The 18,677-nt window shown below is 40.1% G+C and overlaps 1 protein-coding gene across 1 annotated transcript in view; it reads right to left on the bottom strand.

The window, feature by feature from the left end:
• Positions 1-443: 443 nt before the first annotated feature.
• The window catches only part of lrrc8aa (leucine rich repeat containing 8 VRAC subunit Aa), a 32,165-nt gene continuing 13,931 nt past the window's right edge, over positions 444-18,677 (bottom strand). The window contains exons 2-8 of the mRNA XM_046867952.1: positions 15,708-15,855; positions 13,967-14,533; positions 12,169-12,777; positions 9,329-9,661; positions 7,444-7,614; positions 5,623-5,928; positions 444-1,454 (exon numbers count right to left, since the gene is read on the bottom strand). Coding sequence (XP_046723908.1) covers positions 1,179-1,454; positions 5,623-5,928; positions 7,444-7,614; positions 9,329-9,661; positions 12,169-12,777; positions 13,967-14,533; positions 15,708-15,845 — 2,400 coding nt within the window. The 5' untranslated portion in view covers positions 15,846-15,855 and the 3' untranslated portion in view covers positions 444-1,178. The remainder of the gene's footprint in view (positions 1,455-5,622; positions 5,929-7,443; positions 7,615-9,328; positions 9,662-12,168; positions 12,778-13,966; positions 14,534-15,707; positions 15,856-18,677) is intronic.

Raw genomic sequence — 18,677 nt, forward strand, 5'->3', positions numbered from 1 at the left:
AGTCTCTTATTCTTTTCATCTCCGAGATGGTGGTGGTAATCTCAAATCCTGGAATGATAGCAGGGGGAAAGACTTTCGAGACTTGATCTCTAGTGGTGCTGATGTTAATTTCTGATCTTGGGTCATCTCTTGAAAGAAATTTTCTCCAAGTAACAAAAAGCCCTCTGTTGTCTGTCTCAACCCACCCAGTGTGTGAAAGCCTTAGTTATGAATGAACACAGACTCTGACACACCAACAACTCACTGGTTGGTGTGTGTGTAGGGGGATTTGTTTTGAGAATGACTTCAGTAAAGTGAGTGTTTTTCCCCTTTGACTGTAAGGATGGGCGTGTAGGTTCATTTTGCTATTAAAGGTATGAAGTATTTCCATGTGTACGATATGCAGGTGCGTCTTGGTTTTTCTTTCACTGGTTGAGTACAAAAAATATTCGTAAATGAAATGGTGAGAATCGTATCCAGAATCATTTATTAGCATAATCCTAGGGACATAAGACTGTTTAGACAAAAAGAAACATTATTGTTTACGGTCAAACAAAAAAAATTAACGCACATAACTGACTCATACAAACACGTCAGTTTGTAGTTGTCCACTTTTTTTTGTTGGCAAAATAAAAAAAACTTCCTTAGATATCCTTGTTCTAAGGAGTTAAGGCAATGATAGTGCAGGACCGTCGTCTTGACAACAGAGACGATGATTACTTTCCATATTTGGTGTTCGCTCGACTGCGTCTCAAACACGCATATAAACAAAAGTCCTTCATTACACTTGGGAGGCCCTGGGGGTGGAGAGTATGTTTGCGTCATTTTTTATGTTTTATGTTTGCGTTTCTCTCCTGTCCATCAAAGCGTTCAGTCATTTTGTGATTTAGCACGGCGTTTGCATGCAGTTTAGCTTATAATTTGCATGTACTGGCCTGTGGCACTGAAATGTGTGTGTGTGTGTGTGTGTGTACAGGACTAGTCCTGTCCAAAGTCTTTATCCTCCTTCCTCATTCCACGTTTCTTGGCTTTATGCAAGGATCAACCTTGTATTCCACTAAATATATATATAAAAACAACTAACATAAAAAATAAAAATAAAAATACTAAAAAAACCCATTTTAAACGTTGAGTTTCTCGCAGCTTTTCTTCTGCTTCCATTCTCGTGTTCTTCTCATCTCATCCCTGGTTGTTCATTCTCAGACTTGCTCCTTGTCAGCTCTCCACAGCTGCTCCTTCACTTCAGGAGGAAGAGTTTTAAAGAGCTCTTCCTCCACTACCAGGCCTGAGCGTTTCAGCATGCGGCACTCGCCCAGCTCCACGGGCAGGCCTTCTAGCCGATTGCCACGCAGCTCCAGCTGCGTCAAAGACGTGAGCTCTCCAAAACGTGATGGAAGTGCAGTCAGGCAGTTGTTTCCCAGGTTCAGAGTCCGAAGCTTCTTGCACTGGAACAGCTCAGGTGGTAACGTCTCGATCTAAAAGAGGACGGTAAGAAAGAAAACAGGTAAAAAGCTTTTTCCTCATGTTCCTTTTTTTTACAAATGATAATGTGATTATGATGCCTTGGTGTCATCTCGCAATATCAGAGAAGTTTTGTAAGTTTCGAGTTAAATGTAGTTTAAAGTACAAGTAGTCCTCGATTTACGACGGTTCGACTTTTGTATGCCATGTTGGGACGCTGCCAGGAAGTACACATCTCCCACCTTGTGAGATGTCTTAATTAGCCGTCAACAGAGTTCAGTTATCTTGGTTTTTATGGTTTTTGAACCCAATTTTAGATCTTGTCTCTGTCCTTTTTAAAACCATTGACAGACACTGAAACTCCGCCCTCCACTCACAAACCGGCATTTGTGCACCTGCCGACTGCCACATACATATATACTGTAAGGTTAATTATGGTACAGTAAATTGCTCTGTTCTGCTAAATTATGTGCTGTTATTTGTTAAATTATTAATACACTACCCCATACTGATCACCGTTGTTTACGACTCCTGGGTAGGCTAGGCTATCTCTCGATATTTTCAAGCTACGATGGGGTCACCGGAACACATCGCCATTGTGCGTCAGGGACCACCTGTACTGTATATGAAAATGTTACTCTATACATCGCAATAGACTTCCATGATACTGATGCATTTGGTTTACCATTTGAAAAAATGTGTAAAAAAATTATATAATAGCTGTACAGTCTAAACTGTTTGCCGGATTTCTGGATGATAACAAACCTAATGACTTTCCTCATTGTTAATCTGCTGCTCCAAGTGTTTGAATGTGCAGAACCGTCCATTGCAGCACAGCTAAAATGTCGACACTTTAATTAACAGCCGTTTAACATTTGTGGTCTTTATAATAATAATAAAAAAATTTTAAAAGTCAACTCATGTTACATGCACACATATCTAACTAACTTGTTAAACAAGTTAGACACGTGCACACTGATTTTATTGTTATATGAATGAAATGAGGGAAACAACACCCAGGCACGATTCATTTCAGATTCATGTAATCAGATCCCTTTTTATTAGGGAGGAATTTTTGAGTGATAAATTACTACTAGTGTACTGATTTTACACAAAACAAGGGTTGGTTGGGGGTAATATTTTATAGTACTACCTGCATTTCCATAGAAAAAACATTGTGTGAGGCCTTAAAAAATGCTCCTTTACTCTAAGGTCTGTGTAACTTCTCTCCAAATTTTCATTTTTTCCCCAAATACTGCAATGTGCCAAACCAAAACAAACAAACCAAAAAAAAAAAAAAAAAAAAAAGGAAATGGGTGATGTATAGATTTTCAAAAAACACTTCTCTCAATGTCCGCATGGGTTTCCATTGCCGTCCCAGAAATGTGCTGCTAGGTAGACTGACCAAACTTTATTGCCCCCCTGCCAAAGTGCATGGCCCTAAATGGCCGACGACCCATTTAAGGTTTATTTCTACCCCGGTGTCCAGTGATTCTGGGATAAGCACTGGATTCATTGCTACTATGGCCAGGAGAAAGTGGTTACTGGTAATGAATAAATGAATGAAACAACGAATCTCTTCAATGAATGTTATTTCCAGTCTGTAGTGGATTGATGCTTGTTTTAAAATATTGAATAAACAGCAATAAGTAGTGGGTGATTTAGGTGACAGTCGGCTAAAGCTAAAGAATCTCTATTTAAACAAACACAGCCTTCTATCAGTTCTTCTTCCACAGTAACTCCCACAAAACACTGCTTCAATTCACGTTGAATTGACACCCAATATGACTGACGGCTGACTAGAAACACCTTCTTGCCCATCATGTCTTTTTATTTTTCCACTTGCGAAACGCTAAGATCAACACGCACTTCGTCAGGATCGTTCTTTCCTGTATACAGCATTACAAAAACAACCCAGTGCTTCTGCCAAGTAAACAAGACTACGCTTTCACCAATAAATAATTACACAGCCTGTTTATGTATTCTCGCAATATGGAAGACAAGACTGAGTGTGTGTGGGTGTATTTTTTAAAGCATGCCCTGTCAGGTCTCATAAAAAGGCTATTTTCAGCAACACATTTCCAGACACAACCACCCAATGTTACCAACATCCTGGACCATCTCCTCAAACTCAAGACATCCAAGGAACAACACCCCTTAGTGCGTGGGTGCAAATATTTATGCATTTCCAATTTTTATTACATGATAATATACTTTAGCAACTAAATAACATTACAGCCTTTATTGCCTAAATAGCAGGCAACAAAAGTGAGTACACCCTAAGTGATAGCAGATGTACGTCGTTTAAACCATGCAACGCCACATGTCTCATTCATCAGGTTTATGTTTTTGTCTGCGTGACAGGGCCACACGCATTTGTATATCTTGTATTGGAGCATTTAAAATGTAGTGCTTTGAGTAAAATTCTCTCATACTGACCACTGGATGTTCAACATGGCACCTCATGGCAAAGACTCTCTGAGGATTTGAGAATTGGTTGTTGCTCTTCACAAAGATGGCGTAGGCTATAAGATGATCGGTTACAACCTGAAACCTGAGTTACAGTACAGTGGCCAGGGTCATACAGAGGATTTCCAAAATGCAGATAGAAGCCTCATCCAAACAGTTTGCTGATGTCCAAGAGCATGAATTACTGGAACCATGTCCTGTGGTCTGATGAGAATAAGATAAACTTGTTAGACTCAGATGGTGTCCAGCATGTGAGGTGACGCCTTGGTAAGGAGAACCAAGAAAATTGTGTCTTGCCTACAGTAAAGCATGGTGGTGGTGGCATAATGGTTTGGAGCTGCATGAGTGTTGCGAGTACTGGGGAGCTGAGGTTCATTGAGGGAAACATGGATTCCAACATGGACTGTCACATTCTGAAGCAGAACATGATGCCCTCCCTTTAGAAACTGGGCTGAACTGCAGTTTTTCAACATAAAACCGACCCCAAACACACCACAAAGATGACAACTGCCTTGCTGAGGAAGTTAAAGGTGATAGAGTTGAAAAGTATATCTTCAGACCTGAATGCTATTGAGCACCTGTGGGGCATCTTCAAGCTAAAGGTGGAGAAGCCATCCAGCAGCTTGTGATGTCATTATGGAGGAGTGGAAGAGGATCCCAGCATCGGTTTCTTTTCTATAGTACTGTCCCTTGAGAAGATATACTAATATGGTTGCTGAAAGGTGAGGGGTGTACTTACATTTGTAAGATGAGACTGCATGCATTAATGAAAACAAAACATTCTCCGTATTTCTTGATAGAATGAGAGGGTGCCGAATCAGTGCATGTTTCAAATTGATGATTTGAGATGGGTTGAATATTTAGTAGAGGTCGGCTGAAATTAGGCCGTTTAATAGGCAGGCGCATCTGCGATCAGGAAAAAAAAACTAGCTCTGAGAAAAGTTGACTGTGGCATCACCTCACGTCACCTGCGTCAAGGCAAAAGGCAAAAGGCAAAAAAATAAATAAATAAAAAAAAAAATTGTACTAGAACCCACATTTACTCTCCCCTACCAGCAGATGGCAGTCGTCTGCATTCGGCATCCAAACAGGGAAACCTGAAGAGCTAGAACTGTGACTATATCACTAGAAATAAATAAATGTGAATATATTACTATAAAATATCTAGAAAAGCACACCCGATATTGTCACATGGCCGACTGTAGCTTGGTGTGTCCTGGGCTTTAAATTCTTATCCGTCGTTCTTAATCTAGCCTTATATATTTCATTGGTTAAATATGATGCTACTTTTGAAAAGAGGAACAAGAATAACATTTGGAGAGAAAATACGAGTAGCTTTTTGGAACTGTATTGTTAGTGAGCCTTCAACCAGATGTAGTTTAGGTTACATAACATATTATTGTGTTATAAGTGTTAGATTTTTAAATCAGCCAAAAACAAATCAGCCAATATGATTTCTAAATATCGGCATCGGCCAGAGCAAATCCCCTTTGGGTCTACCTCTAATAATTAAGGGTGGGGCTTTGAGGGTTGTTAGTATGCACAGCTGTCACTCAATCTAGATTCGTGTGTGATTGGTTCATCCACTGTTTTTTTTTTTTGTTTTGTTTGTTTTTTTTGGCAATAAGAAGGAAGACTCAGCGGGAGGTCTGTGTTTGTGTGTTATGCTCTGTTTCCTGTGTGTGTGTGGGTGTGTGTGTGTGTGACCCTCACCCTGTTTGCAGTAACAGCAAAGTACTGCAGGTTCTGCAGCAGTCCGATGTCAGGGTGGATACTGTTCAGGTTGTTGTGGCTCAGGTCGAGAAAGCGCAGCTTGCGGCAGAAGAACAGCTGGCTGGGGATCTTGTCGATCTTGTTGCGGTTCAGGTAGAGGCGCTCGAGGTTGGTAAGTGTGCCGATCTGGATGGGGATGTAGGCGATCTGATTGTACCAGAGCTTCAGGCACACCAGCCGGTGCAGGTGCTGGAAGCTGATGATCTCCTCGATTGTCTTTAGATTGTTGTCCTTCAGGTCGATCTCCTGCAGGCAGCAGAACAAAAATCAATTCATTACAAATTTGGAACACAAAATGGGAAAATAAATATTAGGGGAAATAACTGGTGGAAAAGGTTAAGCGGTTCCAGTGACCAGAAGAGGACCATGCAATCACAAAGTAAAATTAATACATGCATGCGAAAATAAACTAAATATTATATTCTAGTCTATAATGGCAGGGGCGTATCTTTTGAACTGACATGAATCGGAGAAAATCAAAAGATGATTTCGAATTGGTCGTTATGGAAATGATGTTCTCAGTACTTCTTGTTTTTCTGTTGGCTTTAAGGGCCTGGGGTTATTGCATTATGAAATATTTTGCAATCTCAAGTGTTTTGTTTTGAGTTCACACTTGATGCAATAGAGAAGTCTAGGTTTGGTTTGAGTGATTTAGCTAAAACAATAAACTGACACCTGGCTCTTAAAATGTCTCAGACACATCAGCAGAATAATGTTTATTTTTCTTTCAGTGTGCACCATTGTTATGTAGCACTGACTTAATTCTCCAGGGTATGGAATTCACCAGAGCTGCACAGGCTGTTGCTGGGATCCTCTTCCACTCCTCCATAATGACATCAACAAGCTGCTGGATGTTAGACACATGGCACGTCTTCACCTTGCGCTTAAGGATGCCTCGCAGGTGCTTAATAGGGTTCAGGTCTGAAGACATACTTGGCCACTTTGTCACCTTCACGTATGTTTGAAGTCTCCAGTAATTCATGCTCTTGGACAGGTTGTCTTCAGCAAGCAGCACTCCTGCGTCTGTTATTTGATACCAGCTTCTGCAGCTGACGCACAGCACGAGGACGCAACTTCTTTCAGTTCGACCCTTGCGAGGCCTGTCCCTCAAAGAACCCGTCTTGTAAAACCTCTGTATGACCCTGACCCCTAAAATGTAACTCAGTTTCAGGGTGTTCCTGATCTTCTTAAAGCCTGGGCCATCTTTGAGGAGAGCAACAATTCTAATTCTTACAATAATTTTATCTGCTCTAATACAAGATACACAAATTTGAATGCTCCCGCCAAGCAGACAAAAACATGAACATGATAAATAGGACTGAATGTGGCTTTGCATGGTTTAAATGACGTTCAGTTGTTATCACTTAGGGTGTACTCACTTTGGTGGCCAGCAAGGCTGTATGTTGAGTTACTTTTAGAGGAAAGTAAATCTGTACTGATATATAGCTGCACGTTGACTAATCTACAATATATCCAAGTTTCATTTCTATTGTATTGTCCCTTAAGAAGATATTCTACAATGGCTGCTGAAATGTGAGGAGTGTACTCATTTTTGTGAAATACTATACACATATTTTAACCTCTCTTATCCCAGTAATTGTTAAAAAAAAAAAAATTGTTGTCATGGTATTTAAAGGTTTGTTTCCACATAAAACTAAATGCTGATAGCAATCATATGCAGTACTGTGCCAATAGTTGTGGCTGTTTAAATGTAGAATACGGACGAATGGTCAGAGCCCGAGACGACACGTGAAGACGTACCTGTAGGTTATGGAGGCTGAAGATGGAATGGGGGATGCGCTCCAGGTCGCACCGCACCAGCTCCAGTTCGGTCAGGTTCACCATCTTTTTCAGGCTGTTGAGCACCATTAGCTTTGTGCCCTCGTTGTTAATAGAAAGCTTCTGCAGGTGCACGCCCACATCTGTCACCACCTAAAGAGACAATTACAATATTGACACCGAACATGCGTACACATACACGCAAGTAGGGCTGGGCGATAAATCGATTTTATCGATGAACTCGAATGTGTAGTTTACATCAATCTGTTTTAATAAAAATCGGTTTTCTCTTGAATGTCCGCCAACGCTCCCCTTTGGGCTCCCATAGTTTCGAACGAACTCATCCCCCGCCCCCCTTCCCCCACGCGTTTGCCATAGAGATACACAAACAGCATGGCAGCGAGCAGAGTAGAACTCGTTCCCAAGAAAAGTTAAGACAGCCGCATGTTGAAAATACACGGTTAAGCAGCCGCACTTTGTTTAGCGTTGGTACACTTACGGTACGGGTGGTGGAAGCGACCAAAATACATGTAAAGACGCTTCAGAACGGCGTTTCCGTTAAGAAACAGAAAAATCTGATCATTTAAATCACCATATTCAAACAGTCATAAACAGTCATTTTACTGTGGAGTTTTTAAGAAAAGTAAAGGTAAAATCAAAACCAAACATCACTGCATTTTTAACCATGTTCCACATTAAATTATTTTTATTTACAGTGTCCCTGTCTGTTACTCTCTTAAATTTTATCTTATTTTACTGTGGAGTTTTGGAGAAAAGTAAAGGCAAAATCACTCAACCCTCAGGGGCATTTTCAATCATGTTCCACATTTAAACACTCAAACATTTTTCTTTGTAGGTTTGCTCAGTTTATGTTATGTTACGTTCTATTTTCAAAATTTACAAAGGAAGGGCCGCCATCTTGTATTTTTGGCTTGTTGTTTCTGATTGCACTTTAACCCAAAGTGGGTTATAATCCCAGAAGGGTAAATAAACTTTATTTAATAAATTAAAAACTTAAAAATTTTTTGCAGATTGATTTTAAGCAGGGGGGAAAAAAATCGATTTAAATCGCAAATCAGATTTTTTGTGAAAAAATCAGGGATTTTTTTTTTTAGGCCATATCGCCCAGCCCTACACGCAAGTTAAGCTAAACGTCGGCCACGTGATGACATTCGGGTGCAGAGAATGATAAGCAGCTGCTTCTAATTCTCTGATAACACTGAAGTATAGGGAGATAAAACACTGCGAGTGTCGATAACGGTATCATTCGTCCTGAAGCTTAGTCCTAATAAAATCAGAATTTTATTGTTAGGAAGTTTTCCTTTCCAGCTCGAAGGACCAAATGTTTGGAAGTTTTTTTATCTAGCTCGAAGGACCATATAAGGATTCTCACTATCTGGTATGCGCTGATCAGGGGATTGTACTCGCCCCAGCGCGTCAGTAAAAACACGATACAGGATTCAGAACACTCTACTTTACTGGGTATAGAATTGATTGTATATGAGGTGATTCTTGCTGTCTTCTGCTATCTGCTGTTCAGTGGGTTGCGTGATGCAGAATGCATGCTGAAAGGCCACTGCTGAATGGTCAGTGGTGAGTGACAGGTTGCACGATGTCGAATGGCCACTGGTCAATGACGACTGCTGCTCGGTGTTCTGGCCTTTTATACTCTTGATGGAGGATGGTTTACTGTGATGTTATAGGTAGCTTGTCATTGCTTGGTAAACTGTATGTCTGCCTCTAGTGGTGAAGCGTGGAAATACAACTGAATAGAAATCCTTTCTTACAATTACCATTCTGAATACATTTACTTTAAAAAAAAAAAAAAATGGCTGTTCAAAATACATCAACTAGAAAAGGATCTTACCTGAGGCAGCTTGGTGAGGTTGCTCTTCAGTCGTAGCACCTTGAGCCTTTTGAGCTCCCGTAGGCCATCGATCACGATGTAACGGTTATTTTCGGCACTCAAGTTGCCAGTGAGGTGGAGCTCGCTCAGGTTCTTCAGACTGTAGATCCATAACGGAATCTCCTTGATGTCTGTGAACTTGATGTGCAGCGATTTGAGGTTCTCGCGGAGGAAGGCCAGAGCGGGAGCCTCGATCTTGGCTGGGGTATGGTATAGCCACAGCTCCCTAAGACTGGCCAGCTGGGCAATGATCGGCGGAATAGTGACGTCTGGGATCAGCTCCAATTTTAGCACCTGGGAGATGAACAGAAAGGCTCAGATTTAAAGTGGTATCAAAGCATAGAACAGGCTGGTAATGCTTTGATCTAGAAACATGAACCAGTCAATATATTTACTCACTCCGTGTATGATTGGTTGTTTAGAAATACCTCTCGTATGGACTCTAATGCATGAAGAATGAGTGTCTCTAAATTTAATATTGTGGTATAAATACAGATTTTGTACACAACAAGAACAAACTTGTGTTTTCTAGCCTTGACAAGAAAGTTCTTAGAATACTTAAGACTTAGAATAACATTTCACCTTAGGTTACTGGTGAACTTCCTTTTAGTTAAACTGTTACATTATTAAAATATAGTTTATAATTTGCAGAATAGTAACTTTAGCTCTCGTTATTTGCGACCTTTTAGTTCTCGCAATTATTGATTATTTTCTAAACAACAAGGCCTTCAACAACCAACCGATAAATCGATAATGTCAACAAATGCCGATATTGATTAGTTGGGCTGCTCAAGTTACGGTTTAGCGTGACCGCAATATAAGTCATTGAAAATAGCGGAGAGTGGAGAAACACACTGGTTTCACACACAAAGGTGAAACATCAGCACGATGAGCAAAAATCATCCTTATCAGGTGAAAAGGGTGCAGTATAATGAAGTGCTATTGTGTAAACTGTTTGTTTTTCTAACTTCGGGACAGTGGTACTGGATCTGTTCTGGCATGATTCTGAGCATCAGGTTGCACAATCAGCTCCCTTATGACATCATGATGGATTTAATATAACGGTAACGAACAAACACTAAATCTAAAAGCAGCAGATAACAGCAGCAGTAAACGATGACAGTTTTTGTTGTTTTCAGCGAATGATTATGTACTTGTACACCAATGTGTATTTTTTTGTTTATTGTTTTTAAGCCTGTCAGCTTGCTGCATTTCTGGTCCATTCTTTTTTTATAGCATTTGTCTACTGCAACAGTAACTTATCTGTTTTCATACGTGATTTACTGCGGCTTCACTACGTTCGCATGCTTGTTTTTAATGTTTGTATATTTAATTTATGCATACATCATTTGATTATTATACAAAATTTAATTCATTCGATTCCAGATGCTTATATCTTCAAAACAAAATGTCTATCTTATAAGCATTGTTGTCAACTTGCCATCTGCAATTGTCATTACAAACAATACAAATGTTGATTAACACAATTTATACGTTGCATACTTAAAGGTTTTTCTTAGTTTTTACAGAAAGAATCAACCCAGCATGAGTGAATTTGTTTAAAAGAGAAATCCCCCATGCGCTTCTCAACAAGCAGCCACTAAAAACTTTTAAATGTCCAAATTAAAGATAGTTTCATTCAGTATCTGACTTGTGTATTTTTCCCCCCAAATACCCTGAATTAGGGATAATTGTAGTTATAATAAGCATATTTAAATTTTAGTTTTTATCTGATTAATCGAATAACAAAAATAATCGTCCGATTAACAAAATATGGTCAATTGCCGCACTACCAGCAACCAAGAAGTAGCTTGAGCGATCACTTCTGCTCCCGCTTTAATATTATTACGATGAAACGTGTGTACATATCAGACAGGAGCTAAGACTACAATGGCTGCGTCCCATACCTGGACAGAGCAGTTTGTGAAACCATGCCTGAAACAGTCCTCTGTGATTTTCTCCCCATTGTTTCAAAGATCGATCTTTTGTATGGAAATATATTCGGGGGAATTTTCAATCGCGTTTTCCGCACGTGAACGCATAAATTGTGGCATAATCCAAATGCAATCTACCCTTGGCGTTTTCGCTTTTGCAAACGCACAATGGCAACCAAATTTCAAATGGTCCATTTGCAACTTTATTTCCTGTGTCTTACGAGTTATGACCAGTTCGTATTTAAATATCGATATTAATTACCACATCTGCTTTTTTACTTTCACTTTCTCACTATGTGGCCTGCCAAAACTCAATTGGAATCGCAATTCCTTTTGCATTTTGGCACAGAAAGCTGTCAATCAAGTGTCAGGGGTGGGACTTTTTTTTTTCCACGGTCAACGGGTAAAAGGGGGAAACGCCAGTATTAGACATTTTGGCAGAATGTTTTGAACGATGGAGGTAGCCGGGTGAAATTGTGGAAGACATTATGATGCTCCGCAACAAGCTGATGACCGTTCATACTCTACTGATGTTGCTGTTCATCAAGGCCACAAACTTATTCAACCTGTCCATCAATTAATGGCTTCCGAGTAGGAGGAAATCTGTAATGTTGTTTTTGCCGACCTAAGCGAAGTGGCTAACAGGCTTTTAGTCTGGCATATCCCTCCATACTATTGATTGTAACATATTTAATTTTCAGTAAGTACAGCTTTTTGGGGGTGATGCTGCCTGATTAGGGGAGAAGAAGTCATTTTCAAGAAAACATTTTTTAAAGATTCGTTTTAAATACGTTATTTAATACTGTCTGAAATATTACAAAATAATAAAGGACTTTGCGAAATGGAAAAACAAGCATTAGGTCGTACCTCGAGCTCGAGCAGGTCGAACACTGTGTCTGGAATGCCGCTAAGCATGAACAGATGCAGCTCCAGCTTCTCTTGTGAATTCTTGGTGATCCTCTGGCGAAGCTTCTCCAGCGTCCACTCGTTGTTGAGGTTCAGCTGGCGCAGCTTGTTCTCGCTCACCTCGGACAGGAAGACAGCGAATCGCTTCGAGTACAGCGGGTCGTACTGGTCGATCATGTGCAGCATGAAGGCAAAGTCGTTCTTGACGTCGGGGATGTCGCTGTAGCTGCTCTCCTCGCGGATCGACTCGAACGAGTAGTGCTTGAGCGAGCGGCCCAGCATCCAGCACAGCGTGTACATGCAGATCAGGCCGTAGATGATCACCAACGAGATGTAGAACCAGGCCAAGATCTTGAAGAGCGTGGCCAGTGGGTGCGCGCAGTTGTACATTCGGTAGCCCGTGAGCCGCTCGATGTCCACTTTGCACTGGACTTCGAACGAGATGAACTGCACGTAGTACGCCGTGTAGCTAATGATCAGGATGAACTTGATGACTTTGATGATGGTCTGGCGGATGTAGAGCCGGTAGACGATGTCCCCTTCCTCCACGTGGATTCTGAACTTCTTTACCTGGGTGAGAAACAGAGAAGTGCGTTACACATCTTCTGTGTAGGAAATTGCAGCTTTTACCTCTGATGCTGGAGCCTCCTTTCAAACATGCAAAATGAACATTGCCTCACAGGAAAAAAAAAAATAATTCTCAATTCTACAGAAACAATAGCGTGTGCTCATTAATATACGCCTGGAGATGTTTGATAGAAAATTATCCAAAGCTTTCCGACCCAAAAAAATTCTAGAACTTGATTATTATCAAGTCATTTATCAGAATCAACATTTTCTAGGCACAAATCTACTTGCTTTCGAAGTCAGCACTCATTTAATTCAATAGCTTCAGGTGAACTATGTGTATTTATCCCCAATTAGCAAGCCTGGGTGACTGTGGCGAGAAAAAACTCCCTTAGATGTTATGAGGAAGAAACCATGCAAAGGAACCAGATTCAAAAGAGGAACCCATCCTCATCTTCATTTCTCATCGGCTGCATTTGTATTTAATATGAACCCCATGAGCACATGGACAAAGGCATACTATTACAATATGGAATCAGATTATGTCTGATGTATGTATGGCAATCGATAATGTCATCAGTGGGAAAACGAGCCTTTACGGAACAACAGAAGATAATTAGAGAACAAGTTCCGGTCGATCGCTTGCATTAATAAAACGTCCCCACCACAGACAACTCTGGGTATCTGTAATATTTTATAACAAGAAACTTCTCCAAAAAAACGTCCTGATTTAAACATGGTGGTAGGCGAATAACTCTGGTATGCAAATCCCTCTAGGGCAATAGGGCAAGAACAGGCAAAACATGCCCTTGTGTACCACAGTCTAAAATGCATGAGAAAGAATTTGCTCTCGTTTCCAGAAAATAGTTCTAGTCTGCCTCGATATATCAGCTAATACGGAAAATGTGAGTTTGGTGCCCTTGGTGGTGGATGGTTATATTGCTGAACAGGTGAAATAGAGGAAAGGGACATGATCTTGTAAGCATGATTGGCTCAGCAGTTTCTCTTTGTCCTTCCTTAGAGCTGATTAGATCACATGTCCCTGTGAGCTGTACACATTTTCATCAAATGCTCTGTATGAGAGCCACACACGCCAAACAAATATGACAATATGACTAGTTGGACCAAAGTGTCCATCCTTGATCAGTGACGGACAAAATGTTGATTCTTGATTGCGGCTTCAGACACAAACCTTCTCAAAAAGCGCCTTGGCCTGCTCGCCCTCCTTCTTGTCCAGAACCCCGGTCTCGGATCGGTCGACGATGCCTTGCTCGATGCGTGACTTGGTGCGCTGCAGCATGGGTATGCTTGCCTCCACGTCCTGATCACTCACACTCGACACCTTCTTCTTGTCAATTGCGTCGTTCAGATCGTCGCTTTTCCCCGCCGGCTTCGCGTCGTTTTCCTCGGCTACGGTCTCGGATAAGGCGCGCGTGGTCCACGGCGAGTCGAAGCACTTCAGCAGGATGGAGACAAAGTGTTCGAGCTTAGAGCTGGTGCGTGGGAACTTGAACCAGAAGTTGCTGCATGCTAGTAACACCAGCGTGTGTAGCAGCACCAGGTACGGGAAGTACTTCGCAAACCAGTGCAGCTTGTGTTCGTAGCAAACGGCGTCCACATAGTTGTACTGGTGCCGGTCGAGCTCGTACTGGATGCCGCGGGGCTCAGGTCGAGGGACGGTGGAGCTGGTGTTTAGTGTCTCGCAGCGTTCGTCCACCACCCACTTGCACGGCAGGCAGATCATCTTGTCCTGGGTCACCTGAAGGGACACAAAGGAGTGTGTTACAGAAAGCGGGGACTCTAATGGTGTTTTGCTAAAGATGTTTTTTAGAAATTGTACAATACAAAAACAGGAAGCTTTGTCAAATAATATACAACCCGAATTAAAATTTTGTATAAAATGAAAACTACATTTTATACAAACATTCATACAGCCAATTATATACTTCAAAGGCAGGGGTATTTATAAAATTCATCATTTAAAAATGTCTTGCTACAAAAATAAGCAAGATGACGAATGGTGCTCAAGCAACCTTTGCTATGATAATGACCTTTTTTTTTAACCCCATATTTCAGAATATTATAAAAGCTGTCTCTTGCAATATTTTTGTCCTGGGCTTACCTCTATTCGAAAATGTAAATTTGCCTTTACTTCTCTGCCCCTTCGTGTTTAAATATTATTCTTTCAACAACTAATCACGACACAGCTCAAGGGAAAAAGAAAAGGTTTTGAATTAGCACACTTTGTTGCTAGTCTATGACTTAAATCATTTACAAGGATTTAAACAGCTTGATGGTTTGTGCTTAGAAAACTGGAAATGCTGAACTAAAGACAGATTTTATCCTACACTGGAGAACGATGAAAAACCCCTTGCCCTTAAAGAAGGTTGGTCATCTTTAAGGTATCTATGCATGATGTATGGTATGTATGATTTATCTTGTCCAGGGGCTGCAACAATGCACTGTGTTTCGAAAGGGAAAATGTTCCATCGAAAGCACACTTGAAGCAAAGACAATATACATTGCTGTGGAAAAGTATTTGCCCCGTTCCTGATTTAGTTTTTTGCATATTTGTCACACTGAACTGAATTTCAGTCATCAAACTAATTTGCATGATGATCTCAATCATTTCAGTGAAACAGGACTTAATGTAAAATACATTTTCACAGCACTGTTAGAAATCAACAAACAATGTTCAAAAGATGAGCACCGTTAAAGGACACAAAGATTAAAAGTGCTTAAGAGAATGGAACGTCCGCTTATAACATAAACCTGTTCCATCAGCTGTACTTCCAGCTTTATATAATCTACGGTTCTTTCATTTCTCTTCATCAGGAGGTCCACATGGTAGCGCTGTCTTTTAGGCATTTTGTTGACTGTAAAAGAAAAACAATGAAAGAGAAAAAGCAGGGGTCGAAAAAGAGATGGCAGACCTGCAGCGTGCCTCCGAACACTGCGATCATCAGCATGACGATGGAAATGTAGTCGGTGAAAACGTCCCACCATGGCTTCAGGATCCGATACGCCGGCTGTGTCTCGGCGAAATAACGCAACTCGGTTACGGGAATCATGATGGCTTACCTGGAAGAGAAGGAGAGAGACAGGGTGGGGTTAGTTATAAACTGAAGTCATTCAAAAACACTGAAACCAAATATCAGGATGTGAAAACCATGTTTTTCATGCGTGTGCAAGAAAACAGACATGGCCTTGTCTTAATAACTTTATTAGAGCAAAGCAGACTCAGATCTGCAGAAAAAGTAGCTACCAAGAGGAGCACTTACAGCATCTTCCTACAATACGAGTAATCTGATTAGGGATTTTATGCTGCTTAAATGGTATCTTTAACAGCACGTGTGAGGCTGACCCATGTGCATGCTGTGAATTGTACAGACATGAATGTGCAGCTATCTTTCTCCAATAGGTGTATATTTCTGTTTCATATTTATCTTTGGACCATTGAGCTGCAGAATTCTCAGGCACTCCGTAGGAAAGATCAGCTACAAGCCCACTTTGAAGATACGTTTTATGTCTCGGAGACATTGTCATCTGGTTTACTTCTTCCAACTGGTCTTTAAGAGTAAGACAAGAGGTCGCAATCGAGTTCAGATTAAACCATTTATTATATGCGAGCCAATTAATTTGTTCCAAGAGACTGCGGCTCGGCGTTCGAACCCTTTATTACCGTCGATCACTGAATACAAAAAAAAGTGCATGTGTGAAAAGCTTTGCTCTGCTCTTTCTTTTGGACTCCAGCTCAATGTTTAGATTCTTCTTTAGCACCAGATCTGAATTGTACCTAATTTTTACATGGGTAATAATGTCTGTCCAAAGAAAAAAAAAAAAAAAAAAAAAACCGGCAAAAACACGATCTTTCACTAATGAGACTGAGAGCATTTATTGCAAATCACCCGGATACTATTGAGACACTTGTTATTGTTTATTTAATTATCCAGCAACAAATAAGGATGGTAGGCAATTCATGTCGCTGTCTGCAACACACCACAGGTCATCTATTTTAATCATGGGGAAAGTGATAGCTTGTTTACAGCAGGGCTGAGTTATAGGAACAGTAGACGTACAAATAGAAAACCTCAAGCGGGATACGTTTACAATCAATACGTCCTACATTATAAAGCTGCTTCAAGTGTTGGGTGAGGATATTCACGCTCTCTAATGCTAAACAATGCTTGATCACGATGCATACCGTACCGTAGTAATGCGTATAAGAGCATAAGGGACATGGCATGTTGACTTGAAAAGGTACATGACATGACGATAAGGGGCATCTTGTTGCTTGTGCACATTCGATGGAAGACCGCCAAGTGTGTGTTTGATCGAGGTCAGAGGTGTCCAATAGTAGATTGCAAATGTAGTATGGGTAGATCCTATACCATTCAAAACATTTTTAGAGGTTAGTCGGTTATCAGTCCTCCCTATTGCATTTGCCACTTGATTGGCATACAGGACGGCCAGATCTCTTCTCTTCTAAGACATGGGTCACCACGTATACACTGTCACAGATTTTGCTTAATCTAGTGTTCTTTTTTTATTAGCTAATTAACTTTACAAAAAATGATAAGTCCAACTTCTAATATAATATTTTAACTTATTACGTTTTTTCCAAAAAATACTTCAATGTTTTTACAGTATACAAAAATCAAGTGGCAAAAATAAAATGTAAACAACACTTTCAGGCATCAGGCACGAATAATGCCCTATAAATTTAACAAAAGCACTCCTCAACACTGTGCAAAAATTCATGAAGTGTAAGGCCATTTGGGGCGTGCAAACAGTGACATCCTTTTTATGAAAGAAATTTTGTACACAGCTTTGCCTCTTCCTGAGAAAAAAAACAAACAATAACTAACATTAGGAACCAATTTAAACATGAAATCTATGAATGCTAACAATATATAAACTGTACTGCATATTTTTAAATGAACTGAATGTGATTAATTACAATGTTTAATTACTTTGATTACAATATTAATTGTATTTCAGAACGTGTAATGAATTTGTCATTTTAATATGAAATACAGAAAGCATTTTAAACTCTTTTTAACTAATGAGATAATTTGTTATTAATCACGTACTTGTGATTATGTTTTATGTTTTACTAAATTACAGCGATCTGTTAATGTAAATCTAGTAGTTAATCTTAAGTCTATGTGCATAAACAAAATTTCGGTTTTGCAAAGGGAACAAATGACCATTTTATTTAGCCTCTGTTTAAAGTATTCCCATATTTTTGGTAATCGTGGTCTAGCTTTTTGTGACAGACTGGAACTTTCTCCATTCCCAAGAGCAGAAGCCGCCATTAAACGAGATGAATGTAAACAGTGTGATGCGTCGACGCGTCATTGCAGCACTAGTATATATCCCTGTTTATATATATATATATATATATATATATATATATATATATATATATATATATATATATATATATATATATATATATATACACACACACACACACACACACACACACACACACACACACACAGGCGATCAAAATTAAAGAAAAATTTATAAACAATTGAACAATTCTGAATTAATGTCATCTTCACTGCTCAACAGTTGAAGGAGTTTTTGTTCTGTCTATACCATGCTACCAGAACACCTTTTCCACAAATTAACTGAGGCATTTCCAAAGAAAACATTATTTTGCAGAAAACACACTGATCAAAATTAGAGAACAACAATGACTGTAGCATGGAAAAAGATTACAACATTTTCTAAAGGTTACAACAGTCAGCAATTAGTAGGAAGTGTACAGGCCTCTGCTCTGAATGACTTCAGCACATCTGCAGCCACAGGACAGCACTAGTCTCTCACACTGCTCTGGTGTGATTTTGGTCCACTCTTCTTCCAGTCTCCTCCACAGTTCGGTGACTGTAGTG

Source organism: Silurus meridionalis, chromosome 15 (genome assembly GCF_014805685.1).
Source record: "Silurus meridionalis isolate SWU-2019-XX chromosome 15, ASM1480568v1, whole genome shotgun sequence".
Taxonomy (NCBI): domain Eukaryota; kingdom Metazoa; phylum Chordata; class Actinopteri; order Siluriformes; family Siluridae; genus Silurus; species Silurus meridionalis.